At 47.7% G+C, this 18,669-nt stretch overlaps 1 protein-coding gene across 1 annotated transcript in view; it reads left to right on the forward strand.

Moving 5' to 3' along the window:
- TBC1D22B (TBC1 domain family, member 22B) overlaps window positions 1-18,669 on the forward strand; it is a 91,949-nt gene that overhangs the window by 58,485 nt on the left and 14,795 nt on the right. Inside the window, exons 9-12 of the mRNA XM_012646652.1 lie at window positions 11,342-11,448; window positions 11,906-11,981; window positions 14,321-14,448; window positions 14,734-14,829. Coding sequence (XP_012502106.1) covers window positions 11,342-11,448; window positions 11,906-11,981; window positions 14,321-14,448; window positions 14,734-14,829 — 407 coding nt within the window. The remainder of the gene's footprint in view (window positions 1-11,341; window positions 11,449-11,905; window positions 11,982-14,320; window positions 14,449-14,733; window positions 14,830-18,669) is intronic.

Here is an 18,669-nt window from a genome sequence, read left to right on the forward strand (position 1 = left end):
TCATCCTTCATCTGGTATGTGCTAAAAATATTAGGTTGAATCACATGAAATTGCTAATATTCAACCATTTTTGGTACCCTCCCCAAACGGGAATTTTTTATGGTTCCAACTAATATTTTTTCCCCAGGCCATCATTTATCTCTTAACTTTGTTTATTGTCTCCTTATATAACTTACTAATTTTTGTGTAGTCAAATCTGTCTATTGGGCAAGTATTTATTGAGCTATTACTATGTGCCAGGAGATAGCGTGCCTAAAAAGGCAGATGTGGGCCCTGCCCTCCTGGAGCATCCTGTCTGGTGGGGCAGCTCACAAACAGGAAACAAGTACTTGCAAACTGTGCTGAAGACCTCAAAGGAAACATCTTCTCCTTCAGGGTTTTTTAATTTGGTATCTTGTTTAAGAAGCCTTTTCTCTTCCACCCAAGATTACAGAAATGCTCTCCCATGTTTTCTTCTAATACTCTTATGCTTTGTTTTTGTATTTAGCTTTTTGAGTTCCATAAGTAATTTATTTTCCTGTGTCGTGAGGGTTGAGAATTAAAGTCACTATTCCAGTTGGATAGCTAATTGTTTCAACACCATTTATAAGTAGTAGATTCTTTTTTCACGGATGTGAAATCTCTCCTCATAATATTATATAAAGTTCTTTAATTACATGGTTCCAGGTTCTACTTCTTTATTCTGTTCCATGTATCTTCATTCCTATCCAAGCACCACACACAGCTTAGATTTTTTAAGCTTTGTAGTGGGTTTTTGTCTTTTAAATTCCAGGGCCAGTCTCTTTTATTATCCTTTTTAAAAAGGTTGCCTTGACTGTTCTTCCAGATGAACTTTATTATTTTTTTATTTTTACCTTTTAATTTGTGGTAAGGACACTTAACATGAGATCTACCCTCTTAGCAAATTTTGAAGTGTACAATACAGTATTGTCAACTGTGGGCGTAGGTTGGCCAGCAGGTCTCTAAAGTGGATTCATCTTACATCACTGAAACTTGGTGCCTACTAATAGCAGCTCCCGTTTCCCTTCCCCCAGCCCCTGACAACTTCCATTCTACTGTTTCCATGAGTTTGACTATTTAGATGCCTCGTGTAAGTGGATTCATGCAGTGTTTGTCCTTCTGTAAACTGGCTTATTTCACTTAGCATAATGTCCTCCGCGTTCATCCAGGTGAACTTTAAAATCAACTTGTCAAATTTAGGAGGTAGGGAACCTCTTAGAATTTTTATTAGAGTTGCAATAAATTTATCAATTCTGAGAGGTATTTTTGTAACAGCTTTATTGAGATGTAATTCATATACTGTACAAGTCATCATTTAAAGTATATACTTCAGTAGTTTTAATATATTTACAGAGTTGTGTAACTATCACCACAGTCAATTTTAGGAAGTTTTTATCAAACCAAAAAGAGCCCCGGTCCCCTTTAGCCATGACCCCTAAGCCTCCCATCCCCTAGGCAACCACTAATCTTCTGTCTCTATGGATTGCCCCATTCTGGACATTTCCTATAAATGGAATTATACAATATGTGGTCTTTTGTGTCTGGCTTCTTTCAGGTAGCATAATGTTACAAGATTCATTCATGTTGTAACATGTCTACATCATTGTTTTGTATGGCAAAATATTCTTTGAATGGACATACCACATCTTATTTATCTATTCATCAATTGATGGATATAAATCAAGTGTTAAAGAAACAAGGCATGCAGACTTCTCCCCAGCATCAAGGCCTTTCTTGAACAGAGATACAGCATTGTTGTGGCCAAGGATAATTCTCTCGTCTGGGTAATAATGCTGCTCTTTTGTATTTCTCTCATGGTGCCGTGTCCTGATAAGGCAGCTGCCATAAAAGGCTTTTTGCTGTGGCCCCTCTGGCATGACTCTCCCTGGTGTCGGAGGCCTCAGGTCTTTCTCCCGTGGAACAGGCCAGCAGTTGCCCTCGTATCCTGGGCCGGTCTCCCCAGGCAGCCGCATCTCGCTGAACCACAGCGTGGGAGATCTGCCCTAGGAGAGCTGTGGAGTCCACGTGCCACTGGGTCATTGTTTGGCCTCTCTCATGTCTTTTCCCTTATCTACCCACTATCACCTTTACTGCTTTTATAAATTAGTATTCGAGCCTACTTCCCACTTTGTGTCCTGTTTGTTGTAAATTACTTGAAAACAGGGAGATCCAGTGACTTCCCTCTGAGTTGACAGAGAAGTTGTCTTTAGCCAGCCTGGACCCCAAGCAGCTTCTTCATCTGCTGAAGTCGGCTGCTCCTATGAAAGCAGGTCCTTTGCACATAAGCCAGCCATGTCTGGGTCCAGTGGTGACAGTGGCAGAGGGTTCCCCTGGGGGGCAAAGTCTCTGGACTATGGTATTACTCTTCACTCTCAGCTCCAAGAACTTCTGGATTTAGACAATATTATCAATCTAACTCTGAACATGTTAAGATCCAACATAATTGACAGTGTGGTCATCCTCAAAATAAACTACTCAACAGCAACTGCTGAAGTGATGCGTATAAGGAAGTCACATAGAGAGCAGGGCTGTGATGTGTCCTTTTTCAGAGTACAGTGGTGTTTTGTGATTTCTTTCAGTACAAAATGCAACCGAAATTATCAAATAATTTTTTCTCTCTTCCTTTCCAGGAAACAGCACAGTAGGATTTTCATTGTAGATTTTACCTAGAAGCATGATGGCAGGGGGACTCCCAGAGCAGAAGCTTTTCCCTGACCTCTGACTCGTGTGTCCAGTTCCCTGGGTGACATTTCCACCTGATATGTCATAGGTGATCAGTTAGGATTAGCCTGGCTGCATGTGACAGGGAATCCCAAATAGTAGCACCTGAAGACCAGGCGTGGTGGCTCATGCCTGTAATCCCAGCACTTTGGGAGGCTGAAGTAGAAGGATCATTTGAGGCCAGGAGTTCAAGACCAGCCTGGGCAACACAGTAAGACCCTGTCTCCACAAAAAAATAGAAAAATTAGCCGAGTGCAGTGGCGTGCACTTTTAGTCCTAGCTGCCTGGGAGGCTGAGGTGTGAGGATCGTTTGAGCCCAGGAGTTTGAGGTTGTAGTGAGCTATGATCACACCACTGCCCTCCAGCCTGGGTGACAAGAGTGAGACCATTTCTCTTAAAAAAAAAAAATAATAATGCCTTAAGTAAGATAGAAAAGCTTATTTCTCTTACGTTAAAAGCCCAGAGATAAGTAGTCTAGAGCTTGCTTATATGATGCTTCAAGATATCAGGGTTCCAGGCTCCTTTCTCTCATTGTTCTGCCCTTTTCAGCATGTGGTTTCCTTCTTACGATCCCAGATAGTTGTTTGTGTTCCAGCGATCACATCTATATTCCAGCCAGCATGGAGGAGGAAAGGAAGCAAGGCATACTCCTGTTTAAGGATGTTTCCTTGACCTGTGCATGACATTGGCGCTTGAATCTCCTTTGTCTGAACTTAGTCTCATGGACACACCTAGCTACAAGTGAGGCAGAAAAACACAGTATCCCAGGGGGACCAATTCCCCATAGGGGCCCTATCACCAAGGAGGAAGGACAGAAGAGTTATTCGCAGGCAATCTTTGCTGCCCACAGGCTCCTCACACTCAAGTGTTTGACTCCTCCCCTCGCCTAGCCACCCTTTTTTTCTTAGTCGACATCGTTTCCTGTCACTTAAGTCAGAAATGCTAAGAATTGTCCATGATTCTCTTTTCTCACTCTTCCATATCCAATCAGTTACGAAGCTCTGATTTCATGTTTAGGTGTTTCTTGAATCTACTTCTCCCTCTGCATTCCCCCTGTGACTGCTGCTGGTCAGGCCTGGACTGCTGGGACGGCCAAGCGTGTTTTCTCATCTCTGGATTTATCCCCTGCAAACCCATGTTCCACACCATGCAAACACAGACCTGCCCATGCAGCTCCTCCACCTAAAACCCTTCCTCGGCGGCCCATCACCTACGGGTTAAGAGTCTGGGTTCTCTGACTCAACATGCAAGGCCCTGTGTAATCTGTTCCCTGCCTGACCCCTCAAACTCAGCAATCTAAAATTGACACTTTAAATCTACAGCCTTGTCCTGCATCATCTCTTTATCCCTGGGCTAATCCTTGTGCGCCCTTCCTCCCGGGAGCCTTCTCTGAAATACCCCACCCCTTCCCTCCCGGTAGTGCTATTTCCATGGCTCTGTGCGTTTCTTCCGTAGACTTTACCACACAGTTACTGTCTGTGTTTCCCTCCTGCCCTCTGCCTCCAGACGGAGTGATTTTTTGAGGCCAGTGACTATTTGAAACATCTTTATATTCCCAGTGCCTTCGTTTTGTGTCCAAACTAGGCATCCCACACGTGTCCACATGAATGAGCGAACGCTGTTCTGTGATAACTTTGCGGAATACTCAGGAATTGGCACAGCTTTGCTGGGCTTGGCCACTGGAGGGCAGTGGATCCCACCTTTCTGACACTGTGCTGAGGTAGCCAAAAGCTTTCTCCCCTAAGGGTGGCGGCGGACACCAGCACTCATTCAGTGAGCATCGCTGAGCATCGCTGAGCACCTGCGCTGCGCGGTGCCGCTCAGGGCACTGGGTCACGTCCACAACAAAGCAGACAAAAAACCCGGCCTTCTCCTTCTAGGTACTTATTCAAGGGAAAGGAAGGCTTCTGGCCCCCACAAGACCCACGTAAGAATATTCATAGCAGCTTCATTCATACAGACAAAAATGGAAACAGCCCTGGTGGCCGTTAACAGGAGAGCAGCTATTCATACCGTGGAACAACACTGAGCAGGAAACGGGAATGTACTACTGAGAAATGTAACCACGTGGAAGAATCTCAGAACCCATTCAGCTGGACAAAAGAAGCCAAAGACCAGAAAAAAAAGTACATACTGTATGATTCCATTTATATGGAGTTAAAAATAAGCAAAGCTAATCTATGGCAATAGAAATGAGAACAGAATTTGCCTGTGGCGGGAGGTTGGCTGGGCGCGGGCGTAAGGAAACTCTGCTGGGGGGTGGAAGCAGCCTCTGTCTGGACTGAGACAGTTTCTGCCATAGATGTGGGTACTCACCGCAACTCGCAGAGCTGTGCACGTATGTGCGGTTTACTATGTATAAATTATGCCTTTCAGAAATCCCTTTCTTCGTTTAAATTCTGGTGGGCAGAAACAAGATAAATTGAAAACAATAGGTATTTGTTAGAATGTGGTAAGTGTATAGATAAAAATAAAGTAGGAAGGAAGGAATTGAATATGCCATGTTGGCAAGGCTGGGAACAGGAGGCGGGTTTTAAACAAGGTGGCGAGCCAGGGTCACACTGACGAGATGACGTCTGGGCAAAGTCCTGAAGGAGGGGAGGAGGCGAGCCGTGAGGTTAGTTTTTAATAGTTAACACTCAGATTCTCCCAGAAAAGGAGTCTCTGCTAGGAACTCCCACATGCCTGGGTACCGCTGCCGTGTCTTGCTCCTGGGCTGCTGTGGTGTAAGCTCCACGTCCGTGCTCCCAGTTCCCGGGAGGCCTTGTTCTCCATCTCTTTTCTGACTCTTTGCGTGTGACGGCAGCTCTGCCCATCCTGTTCTTCTCTGTCTGACCAGGTGTTGAGGCCAAAGGTGAAACTGGACACACTTCCATCAGAGTGGGGGTTTTCATTACTGTCTCAAGAAGACATGCCTTTGATTTTTTAAATATGAACTTTATATTGAATTATAACATACACTTAGAAAAGTGCACCTGTTATACATGCACAGCTTGATGAACTTCCCCAAAATAACCAGCGCCCACATCAAGACATGGAATGTTTGTAGGACTTCAGAAGTCCTCCTGTGTTCCCTTCCAGTCCCTACCCCTGTCCTCTCCCCGCCTGCCCCTGCAAGGGTAACTACTTCACTGACTTCTAACACCTCGATTAGCTTTGCCTATTTCTAAACTTTATCTAAATTGAATCACACAGTAAGAATTTTCCATTTTAATGCGGTTGGCTTGGAGGGAGTTGGGGTTGGGGTTGATGCTGAATTTTTAGCAGCCGCTGTTTGGGAATCTAACCCTTTCCTCAACATGCTTCCTGGCCCCATCTTCTTGGATGAGGCGGCCTCGTGTGATAGGCAGTTGAAGAATATTGAGGCTCCTCCCAGCAACAGACGTGTGTAGAGAAAGCCCAGCCAGAGCGGCGAACCAAGCTGCTTTAAGCTGACCCTTGAGAACAGTGTGTGTGTGTGTGTGTGTGTGTGTGTGTGTGTGTGTGTGTGACGATGTCCAATGCTGGATTTCCTGTCAGGATAGGAGGTGAGTTCTCCAAGGGCAAGTTGTGGCTTGTCATCTCTGGGACTAGAAAGCTTAGCCCACTCCTCTCCTGGGCGGTGAGTTGAGTGGTGTCATCTGACTCCAGGAGTGAGAAATCGTAGCAGAGGAGAAGTTGAGATAGCCAACATATTCAAGATGTTTGAGCCTAGATGTGGAGCCTCTGTGAGCAGCCGACATTGACACTGGGGGCCCAGGACCCTCCCAGAGCCTGTTCACATCCAGCTTCTTGGTGACACGCTGCCCATCACTGCGGGAGGTTTGGGGCAAGTCCTAGAAGGTCAGTGTGTGCTGGACCTTGCTCTTCCTTTGCCCCGTCACCCAAATACACGTGGTTTGGGCTCATGTAATCTGGGGTCCTATAGCCAGAGCAAAGACTGAAGCAGTGGCAACTACTGTTTGCTAAACAAAAGTAATACAGAAACCTAAGGGAAATAGAGAAAAGTTGGTGGCGTATTGGTTTTTAAAATTAATTTTAACCTGGGTATCTTGACACGTACACCCAGGCTACCCGACAGTGAGCGGCCAGAGTTCATGTGTCATTCCAAGTCAGTAGTCACCACCCTGATTGACAGGCACGGTGTCAGGAAGGGCTGTATGGTCAGCTCCTACCTGCATCTTCTCAGCAGAACATCTCCGACGGTCGGAAACACGGGCCTCATCAAAAGAACCGCCGCCCAGTGCTCTCTCCTCCGTGGGAACCTCAGAATAAGTCTTTCCTCCAACCATCTCTCCGGAGCGAACATCTCCTCCTCAGAGACCAACTTTCCTTTCTTGTCGGGTGGTTTGGCTTCCCCTGGTTTAACCGAGTGGCCTCTGTGCCCTCTCTACGTCTGCGGTGGCGTTGTCACCTTGGCTGCTGCCATCAAGTACTTGCCTGAAAATACCAGATGAATTACACCCAACAATACCTTTATATAGCACTAGAACCACTGAAAAATTATCACATAGGCGTGATTAGATAGATTCCTTAACACTTTTCTTAAAACTTTATGGATGAAACGTTTAAGTTTCTGTTTTATGGAGTTCTTTATGATCAAAAAGATTTTTTCTTCTTCTCAGTTTACTTTTGTGATCAGAAAATATTATGCAAGGTATTCTTATGAGTCCAACTTTAAAAATAAAATAAAAACAAAGGCATGAATCAGGTAAACCAGAAGCTTTTAGAAAATAGGGAGGCCATCTGCAGCGGAGGCTGAATCATTCTGACCTACCAAATCACAAAATCTAGAAATTGCCCTGGGATCACAGATGGTTCCTGGGAAATGCCTTAGAGCAGTGAATAGACAAGTTATTCTCATCAGTTTAGGCAAAAACAATTCTTCCCAAGGCTGTTGGGGAGTTTTTGAGGCATATATCAAGCTGATTTTAGGCCCAGGACTCAGAGTTCTCCGAAAAATAAACAGTTGACAGGAGCCGCCACTCAAGTGTATTTTATCAGCTAATAAACGGGCATGTTCTTTGTCAAGCCCAGAGTGGGCAATTTGATTTTTATAAAGAGCTTCTGGGTTTCCTCTTTCAGATGCTTTGCCTCTTAAAAATAGCCATAAAATATCCCTTAAAACCTTGTTCCCTCCTGTCTGAGTCCTGGCTGCTGTGTGCTCTGTCATGACAACCAAAGACGTTGTCCTCACTCGAGACGACGCTGCTGGCATGGTTTCCTGTTTCAGCTTCAATTATATGTTGAATTTCCTCAAGTGGACGCTTAATGACCCTTCGGAACAGATTGTTTATGCTGAATGCAGCCCTTCAGAGAGCATTTGCTCTTTCCTTTCTTCATGGCTTTCTGCTGGTACACGCGGCTCTCAGCTTTGACTGAATGTTTGAATTTTATCCTCCCAGCAGGCAGCAAAATAGAACTAAACTCTCCCTCCCGCTCTCTGAGATGCTGGTGAGCTATCTCACTGTCTGCGAAAACAGAGGGATAATGGGCAGATAGCCCCCGACTCCAGGCCCCCAGATAGAGTTCAGCACCTCGTCTCTGCTTCCTGGACAGCGAAAGGTCTGGAATTGGTACAGTGGCTGAGCGTGGCATCTTACCAACCCAGGCACTCATGTCGCCAGTCACGTTTTCCCCTTAAGACCAAAAGGCAGAAGTGGAAAACTGGAAATTGACTTATTTTCAGTGTATGCTCTGGGTGTAAGTATTATTGGTTAGGATTGGGGTTGGCTGCAAATAACAGAGATCCAAAATACCAGTGGCTTAAATAAGATAGAAGTGTATTTGTTCCTTTTATAGTAATAATAACAATAAAAATAATGCCAGCTGACATTTACATAATGCTTATTTTATGCCACACGCTGTCGCTAGCACTTTTCATATATTAATTATTTAATCCTTACCATATCCTGTGACACTGGCGCTGATGTTGCCACTCTAACAGATGAGGAACTGAGGCACTAAAGATGAGATCACGTAGCTGTTGGGTGACAGCCAGGTTTTGAGCTCCACAGTCTGGCTCCAGAGTCTGCTCTTAACCGCATATTATTCCGTCTGACAAATAAGCCATAGGTGGCCAGGGCTGATGGGACAGCTGTGTTCCTATTGTCCTCAGGGACTCAGGCTTTTCTCCCTTGTTGCTCTGTGGTGTGTAGTGTCCAATCCTGCTTGCATTTCCATGGCAATGTTCTGGAATCTAGAATGCCTAGGTTGGAAAAGACCCGTCAAATTATTATGGAGCTCTGGTCTTCTTTTGGGAAATGTGTATGAGACACGGCGTGGTGGTTTTTGTCTTGAGCCTTCCTTGTGGGTTTTACTTTCTTCCCCCCTGGGGCCCAAGTAGTCTGCATACTTTTTTCTTGCAACCCTATTTTCACAAAGAGGGAGCTGTGGCTTAGGATGGGTCCGTGCGAGCAGCCGTGCCCACTGACAAGGAAAAGCCACCCCTTCCTGGAGCACTGTTGTGAGGCTGGTCCTGGAGAGTAGTCTGCCCGAGCCTGTGACCCAGAGTGCTTCTCAGACGGGACGATGCCTCGGGGCACCGTTTGTGGGCTTGACAGTTGGAGGCGACCCGGTTCCCCATCCCTGGGGGAAAGGGTCGATAAAGCGTGGTGGGAGCACACCACACAGCAACACAGACCTTAGAAATGGGAGGTGGATAGCCCAGTATCATTTACCTGGATCATATGTGTGTATGTATAATGTTTAAGGTAGGGAAAAAAAGAAAATGATATTTCCTGGAAGGGTTTTTTAAAAAATGTGATTTTTCAAATGGACCTTTATATGTTATCTGAATTTTTAGTTTCTCTAAGCTTAGTGTTATTTTACAAAATCTTCATTCTTTTTTGGTGATGAAAAGCAAGTATAGTCGATTGTGGCTGTTTTTTCCTAAAATAGTGTACATTTTTTCCTGACTATAAAAATTATGCTTATTATAGAAATTTTTAAAAGTCCAATAAAGCTTAAAGAAAATAAAATCCTTTATTCCTACCACCTGGTGAATAAACACTATAAACCCTGTGAAATTTTGTCTTTCCCCTGTGCTTATATAAACACATATAAATATTGTATGTACAGTAGTTGAAAGTATATCATAAATAATTCTATACCTTGCTCTTTTCCCCTTAACACTGTGACATGCTATTTTATGTCATTACAAATTCCTAATAAACTTCATCTGAAATAACTATATTGTACCCACTGTGTGCCAGGCACTGTGATTAGCACTTTAGATGTATACATCAACTGCGGCTGTCCTTCACGTTGAAGTTTTAGGTCATTTTCAGGGTCATGGCTCTTCTGACAAAGCGACCCACCCCCTCTCAAAAAGGCTTTTTTTTTTTTTTTTAACAGCCTTTGATGTCCATAAAAAATGGCTCTTTAAACAGGATGAGAATCTGAGAGTTGTTACTTGTTGTCATAAGGAGGTTCAGATATAAATCTTAGTAATAATTCTTAAAAATGAAAAGGCTGGGCTCTGAATACATTTTGTCTCTCTGTTGCACAAACTGCAGGGAACAGCCTGTTTTTGAAACAGGGCTTGTGGGTCTAAGGAGAAAAGCTATCTTTGGCGCAGAACTCCAGGGCCTGACTGTTTGTTTCAATGTGTGGCCTCTGACAGGCATGCGGTGGCTGGTCCTGTTGGGCAAGGAGAGTCCTTCTTTCTACTTGACGTCTTTGTGGCAGGAGGGGAGAGCTAAACAAGGGCCTTTTCCTTGAGGTTTCTTGAGGGCCGCTAACACTCCTCACTGGCATCTCAGACCAGATGGCTTCTGGCTGCTGTTACTCAGTGTGGGGTTTCCCTGAGAAGCCAGTAGATAGTCCTCTTTAAAAAAGATTCCATAGCTAAATAAGCTTGGGTAAGCTTGGGAAATGCTGGATAAACAAAGTTAAGCGGATTTACTTAATGCAGAATTTCTTATAACTTCCCAAATCCTTTTGTATGCTATAATCCGTGTGAATCTCCACGATGGGCATACATAACACAACGTTTCTCAGCCATATTTGTCCGTGGAACCCCTTTTTTCTTGAGTATCCCATAGGATTGATGTTTTGCAGAGCCCATCTCAGGAAATACCAGCTTGGTGGAATTATGTTCTAGAAGCACCCACAGGCGTAGTTAATCTTCTTTCACACACATGCCTTCACTTCTGAGAGGCGAGACCGTTATCTGCCTTGTCGGAATTTGAGGGTCCATCTTTGAAATGAACTCTGGGGGCTCCTTGATCCCAGCTGCTCTTACTATGTAGAAGTGTGAGCATGCCAGACAGCTCACTGAAATGAAATGGAAGGTTTCCAGACCATCTCCAGGAAGCTGGGTATAGCTCATTGAACATGAGGCTGAAGTATCATTTTCTAAAACCAAAGGAACAAATGCAGAGGAAGAGAAAGATATGTTGGATCCAATGGGATTGGTGTGAGAAATGTCCTGTTGGAGTTGTAATGAGATCCTCAAGAACCTGCCTGTGACATTTGTCCACCTGACTGGGGGAGTAGAGAGGCAGGTCCCTGTTCCTTGACATCAGGTTAGCCCGATTCTCACCTGGCCTTAAGGACCCTGTTAAAGACACTAGACTCTATCTTTTCTCTCTCCATTTGTAGACAAGACCCTGGAATCTCTTCACCTTTTGTTTTACAGAAGAGGATGTGGAGAACTTCGACGTGACCAACTTGTCTCAGGACATGCTGCGAAGCATCGAGGCCGACAGCTTTTGGTGCATGAGTAAGCTGCTGGACGGGATCCAGGTGAGCTGCTTCCGCCCTCATGGCACCGTGGTCCAGGCTCCCTGCAGGCTTCCGTTTCCTCATTGCCCTTCTGTGCCAGGCAGGGCCACCCACCACTGTGGCTCTGCCTCCTTTTGGTCTCTTCATTAGCTTTATAGCTTCCGGACAGCGATGGTCTGGTGTGTCTTGGAGTCTGACAAAATCTCCACATCGCCCTGGCTTTGTCATCAGAGCAGGCCCCTCCTTTCTGCTGTGCACCCCGAGCCATGTGGGCTTGGCTTCCACAGCGCAGGACTCCCCTAGGCTTTCCCCCACTCTGTTGTCCTGTAGAGTCCTTTGTTTCCCAGAACACTGTCACTGGCCTTTGGCATTGGGTTTGGAAGAGAGCCTGTGCCTTTAAACACATCTCAGCGAACGTGAGGGGCGATGGCACAACCGTTTGGAGTCCTCTTCATCCTGGGCTCTGTGTCATTTGCAGGATAACTACACCTTTGCACAACCAGGGATCCAGAAGAAGGTCAAGGCGCTGGAAGAGCTTGTGAGCCGGATCGATGGTAGGTTCAGAGGGAGCGGAGTTCCTCGCAGTGGCACGGTATGATTCTCAGCTGAGCCGGTTACGCTCGCGGGTCCTCTCCTCAGCTCCTTCCCAGCCGTGGCCCTCTCCAGCGCGCTCAGTGCTGCCGGCAGCTCCAGCACGCTTCCCGTCACGTCTCAGCGGGAAGCGGGGCGGGGGCGCCGCTGCCATCTCAGGTTCTTCTTTCCCCTTGGTTTCTGCTTCCAAGTTCTGTCACTTCTGTCAGCATCTCCTCAGTTCACTCCTTGTCCATTTCTCTAGCCGCAGCTTGGGTGCAGCCATGCCTAGATTTCTGCAGCTTCCTCCTAGAAGGACTTGCCTCCTCCATATTCTTTCCTCTTCCAGACTATCTGTCATGCAGCTGCGTCTTCCTAAAGCACTGCTCTGGTCAGGTCCCTCCTCTGCTCTCACACCTGCTGCAGCTCTCCGTTGCTTAGCCTCGGGTCGGTAGTCGGCCTTGTCCTTCATGTGACGATGGCACTCAGAGCTCCCGGGCTGGGTCCTGGGTCCTCCGGTCTGCCTGACGCCGCGGCAGGACTTTCTGTCTCTCCCTGTGACTTGTTTGTGCTGGGGAGATTGAGATGCGGCTCTTCCTGAAGCAGATGTCGTGGAGGAACCGGAGCCTTACGGGAATTCTTTGCCTTTGGCCTGGAATCATGGAATGTTAGAACTGAAAGGCAACTTGATTCTTCACCACCTTTTGGGAAAAAAAGGAAACAAATAAAAATAAAAAAATAAAAGGCAACTAGGGAAGCTCTACTGCAGACGGAGGGAAAAACTGAGAGAAGGGAGAGAAGTCGGCATTAAGTGTCACGTGGAGCACGCGGAACTGACGGTGAGGCTGTCTCACGGGGGGATGGATCTCCAGCACCCGTGCGTGGCGGCAGCTTCCTCAGGACCCTACCCGCTACCACACCACTGACCAGTGTCACGTCCTGGTTTTCCTCCTCCACCCAAGCAGAGCCTTTATGCCCGCACCCCATCCCCCACACAGAAGCTGTCTATCTTTCTCTCTTCTTTCCCAGGTGCTCTTCACGAAAACCTTCCTTGATCTGTCCACCCACTCGGCTTCCTTTATGACTTGGGGTTTCAATCTTCCAGTCTCATTTGTCCATTCACGGCTGTTTCACACAGGTCACGTGTGGGATATTTTTTCTCTGTGTCTTGTCACCCTGGCCCAGCTGTCACCCCCACGGTGCAGGCTGCCGGCGTCCCTCACCTAGAGCCCGCGCGGGTGCTGCTCCCCTTGCCTGGGCCAAGCCGGTGCCGGGGCTGGTCACCAGTCAGGTTCCAGAGGGCAGAGGCTGTGGTTTCTGCCACCGTCTGTCCTATCGTTGTTTTTTCTGCCCTTACAAATACCAGATAAATAAATCTTTAGTACTTCAGGATGGTAGACTCTTAAATATATGTATATATTGTTTCTTTGCCTTATAGAAAGAACACCTTCTTATTACAAAAATTTAAACAATTCAGAAAAACATGAAATTAAAAGTAGAAATCCTCCCCATTCCTTAAATTCTACTCCCCAGAAATAACCATTGTTCATAGTTCTTCTTTCAAGCACTGTATTAAAATATTTACCACATGCCAGGTGTCATTGTAAGCACTTCATTTGTATTTTCTCATTTTATCTTCCTGAAAACCCTCTGAGGTGTGAATGATTATCCTCATTTTATGGATTAGGAAGCTAAGGAGGACAATGATTTAAAAAAAACAATCCTTTTAAGCATTATCTGAAGGGCTGTCAGGTAGAGCAGGAGTCAGGTGTGTTTGGGCCTGGCCCAGAAGGCCACACGGACGCCAGAGGGCGATGTAGGCCGTGGCTGGTCTCTGTTGGATGTGACGAAGCGCTTTCTGGTGCGTCGCTTCACACGTCAGTGGCAAAGGCCGCCCTGGAGCAGCTCGGGGAGCCCGTCTCACGGCAGGCAGCGGTTAAGTCCCTGCTGGCTGCCGTCTGTCGGGGATGCTGAAGAAGGACTCCCCACTGGAAGGGGACGGCCAAGGTGACCTCCAAGGTCCACTTCCATCCCGGCTCCTTCTCCAATGAGTGATAAGGTCAAACTGCCAAGCGAACCGTACGCCTCCTGCTTTGCGGCCGGAGCAGCCCTGCGAAGGAAAGGGGGGCCCAGAACACTGCTGTGGGTGTTGAAATAGTTATGCGTGCCGGGCTGGGCTGATGGAAGCAAGCAGGGGCCTGTCTGCCCCCTCTGTCTGGAGGGGGTCGCAAGAAGTGGAATCTGCCCTTTTGGTTCCTGTGACCCTTTCAGAGTCCAACCCCCTAGCTTCTGCCCCTGGGGCCAATGACGCTTCCTGTTTCAGAGCAGGTGCATAATCACTTCAGGAGGTACGAGGTCGAGTACCTGCAGTTTGCCTTTCGTTGGATGAACAACCTGCTTATGCGGGAGCTTCCTCTTCGCTGCACCATCCGCCTGTGGGACACGTACCAGGTAAGAAGGGATCCGCTGACCTCTCCACACCACGCTGCCCGAGGGCCCAGCTCCTGCCCTGGTGTGGAGTGTGGCCGCTCGGAAGTTCCCCCACCTCCTCTCCACTGCTGTGTCTGCCTTAGCCTCAGGGGCAGGGGCTTTGCTAAATCTTCCCGTGCTTCTGTGCGCCCGGCCGCGGCGGGGTATGGTACTGCTCTCCCAGCCTCCAGAGGGATTGGAACTGAGAGGACCAGAGCTGGATCCTTGTCAGGGGCTGGAGACCTAACTCTGTTCTTTGCTTCCCAGTCTGAACCAGAAGGGTTCTCCCACTTTCATCTGTATGTGTGTGCAGCCTTCTTGATCAAGTGGAGGAAAGAGATCTTGGATGAGGAAGATTTCCAGGTGAGTGGCCAAGAGCTCAGCCTGGGCTCGGAATGAAATCAGAATGGGAGTCAGCCCCTTAGAGGAGCTCTGCAGACAGAAGGTGCCACAGCAGGGAATGGGAATAGGAAGGGTGCTCGGAAGAGGTTGCCCCTTCCAGTTGGCAGGAAGTCTCTGGGGCCCAGAGTTCTTTGGTATAAAAGGGTCTTTGTGCCAGCAAGGCCGCAGAGTGCCTGGCAGGCCCGAGAGAGCTCTTGCTCGTTCGCTGACAAGCATGTGTTGAATGCCGGCCGAGTGAGGCACTGGTCGAAGGCATAGGGTATATCAGGAAGTGAAGCAGACAGAGGTCTCTGTGCTCCATAGAGCTTACATATGAGTTGGGGGAGACATATAATAAACAAAAGCACAGTAAATAGTAAATTTAAAAGAGTGTTAAAGGTGATCAGAAATATATTTTTTGAAAGTAGAGCAGGGTAAAGGGCTTATTAGGTGGTAGAGAACGGGCAGTTTGCGGTTTCCAGTAAAGCAGTCAGGATAGGCTCCCTGAGAAGGTGACACTTGAGCAAAGGCTGGAGGAGGGTGAGGGCACGGGCCACGCGGACATCTGGGGGAGGAGCGTCTGGGCAGAGGGAGCAGCCCGTGCCAAGGGCTTAGCAGTGACATGGCCGGGCTGATGAGGGGATCGTGACGGTGATCAGCGCGGCCTGGAGCAAACTGATCCAGGGGGAGGAAGAGGGGAGGTCGGAGAAGTCACAGGGACCCAGATCACAGAGGACTTTGTAGCCATTGTAAGGAGTCTGGTTTTACTGGGTGGGAGGAGATCTACAAGAGAGGCTTGAGCAGAGGAGGGACGTGATCTGACTTACGTTGTAACAGGATCGCTCTGGCTTCTGTGTAGACGTGTAGACGGCAGGTGTGGGCCAGGGTGGAAGCAGAGAGGCCGCCCAGGATGCTGTTGCAGTCTTCCCGGGGAGACCCGAGGTGGCTTGCACCTGGATGGTGACAGTGGAGGTGTGAGGAGCGGCCAGATTTTGGATCTGTTTTGTAAGTAAAGCCGACAGGATTTCTTGACAAAGTGGATGTAGAGCATGACAGGAAGGGATGAGTCCGGATGGCTGTACGGGTTACGGAGAAGGCTGTAGGAGGAGCAGGTTTTTGGAGGAAAATCAGGAGTTGGTTTGGGCATGTTGAATTTGAAATGCCATTGGACATCCAAATGGAGACAAGGCAAACAAATCTAATGAGTCTGGAGTTCAAAAGAGAGGTCTGGACTGGACCTATACATTCAGGAGCCTTTGGCTAGGTGCTCCTTAAAGCCAGGACTCCGGATGAGATCCCTGAGGAAGTGAGTGTAGACAGAGAAGAGGACCAGGGCCCGATCCCTGGCACACTCCCACATGAAGGGGCCAGAGAACAGGGGAGGCTGAGAGGGGACAAGGCCTGAGAGTACAGCGTCCTGGACACCCTGGGGGGTGCTGCTGAGTCCCTCTGAGAAAGCTCAGGAAGGGCCTGTGTTAGCTGGTGGGAGGGGGAACAAGGATGGAGGAGAGAGACTGCTCAGCTCTGTGGTCTTCAGAGAGAATAGCCTGAAGGTTGTTTGCGGTCACTATCTGGGGGTGGGAGTTGGGGGCTTCTGTGTTTACACTTTGTACATTTCTGAACTGAGGGGTTTGTTTGTTTGTTTGTTTGTTTGTTTTTGATGGGTATATATTTCTTTTAAAAGCAGGAAAAAAAAGCCAGAGAAGGTTGAATGTTTTTCTAAGTTCTGACTGATAACACAGGTGTTCTCAAGAGCAGTGGCATCTCTGTGTGGCCCTGAGCAGTCCCACTCTGAACTTGGTGGTAGGAAGTGACAGAGTAGAAGCCTGTTCAGCAGACGATGGGTAACCAGGGCCCGCCTTGCCCAAGCGAGGGCTGCGGAGGAAAAGGGAGAGTGGACGGGGTGACCTCCGTGAGGAGGCGCTAGTTGTGGCGCCGCGGCTGCAGCCTGCTGATTGAGAACACGGCCGCGCAACGAGCAGCATGTGTGACATCCTAGGACAGATGAGGCCCCGGGGCCGGAGTGGCTGTGTGCCGGGCGAGCTATCGATTTTGATAACGTGGCTGAGGGGAGCAGGATATGGGGAGCAGAAGTCTAATTCAGTTATCACAGGCCCGGCCAGAGAGCCTCGCCGCGTGTGATCAGAGTGCTTCGCACGTTAGCTCGGGGAGCTGGAGGTCACTCCCGGAACAGCTTTTAGCAACTCACGGTCTCGGCACAGCAGAGGACAATACTCTGTAACTTTACAACTGTGTCAACCATGGAGGGGTTCCGTACTGGGCAGCATGTTTGATCATCTGATGGGTTTGAGGTCTTTTGGTGATAACCCACAGAACAACTTCAGTTTATCCTACTCACGAGGGAGTCTGACCTCTTTTAGACAAAATAGAATGGGGCGATTAAACTGGATAATCTGCAAAGTTCCTCCCACCCCCCACAGTTCTGAAATTCTGTGAATAATAAAAGGACAAATGTGAGACAGAGGCCGTGGCAGGGGTGTGAGGAACAGGGCGCAGGAGCATCGTGTAGGGAGTGAGCTGTTGGACACGACCTTTGCGGAGAAGGTAGGCACGTGCATCCTCGCTGCCAAAAGGCTGCTTATGATTAACTTACTGGGAAGGAAGCTCTGTAAATGAACACGGGTATGGTAGAAAGCCAAACAGGCGTAGCCTGGGAGAGAAGTTTCAGGACTGAAAGCTGCAGTAAGTGACTCAAAGAAAAACCAAGTGAACTGGTTGCAGAAATAAAAGCGGGAGTCGTGGCAGTTTCAGCAGAACAGCCACTTGTGACCCTTAAAGAGAAGGGAAGAAGAGCCAGATGTAAGGGGAGCCAGTGAAGGGGTTCCAGAGGGGAAGCAGCCACCTTCTTACTAAAACTGAGGACTGTGCAGAGTAGTACAGTGGTTAAACCGTGGTCTTTGGAGCTGGACTGCCTGGGGTCAAATCCTAGCTCTGCCACTTTTCAGGCATGCAGCTGTAAGCAAGTAACTTGGCACTCTCTGTGCCTCAGTTTTCCTATCTATAAAATGGGGATAATAGTACCTACCTCCTAGGGCTGTTAGGAGATTACACAAATTATACATGTGAAGCAATTAGAATGGTATACTTGGCAAATAGCCCTCAAAACAGTGAGCTTATTATCATTAATATTATTACTACCTGCAGTGTACTCCTGAGTCCAGGGAGCAGTGAAGACAGAACTTAAAAAACCCAAGTTTCTAATCAGATAGTTTTAACTGAATGAGTAGACCATGCTAGGTTTATCTGGGGTGAAACTGCCAAGCTGGATGAACAAACTGGGCTGGAGAGGGGGCATCGAGTATGCGGGGCAAATGACAGGGTCCCAGCTGTGGGGAAAGGAAGGATACCTACTTCTCCCTGGGCAAGCAGTTGTCTGGGGCCACTGGCTGGGAGAGGGAACCAAAAACTGATGGAGGATCACGTTAAGAGGCACATGTGTGCCCAGTGCTTTAGGGGCAGGATGGCTGCGTCGTTGGGGACCCAAGGGCTGCTTGAAATGAGAGCTTCTAGCAGAGCTGGACCAAGGCTCTTCATGGTAGCAGGGGCCCTCGACCATTCTGGCCCTCAGCCTTGGCTGGCATGATAGAATAATGACAACAATGTTAGATTGAATGCATTTGTGTTTGTAGGTCAAAATATTTGAATATTGGCAGTTTCATAAGGTTTGATCTAATAATAGCTCATTCTTAGCACTTTTAATGTGTAGGCACTATTCTAAATGTTTATCTGTGTTAACTCACTTAATTCTTGCCATAGTACTATAAGGCCATAATTAATGCCCCCATTTTACAAATGGGGAAA

Source organism: Propithecus coquereli, unplaced genomic scaffold (assembly GCF_000956105.1).
Source record: "Propithecus coquereli isolate 6110/MARCELLA unplaced genomic scaffold, Pcoq_1.0 Scaffold248, whole genome shotgun sequence".
NCBI classification, from domain to species: domain Eukaryota; kingdom Metazoa; phylum Chordata; class Mammalia; order Primates; family Indriidae; genus Propithecus; species Propithecus coquereli.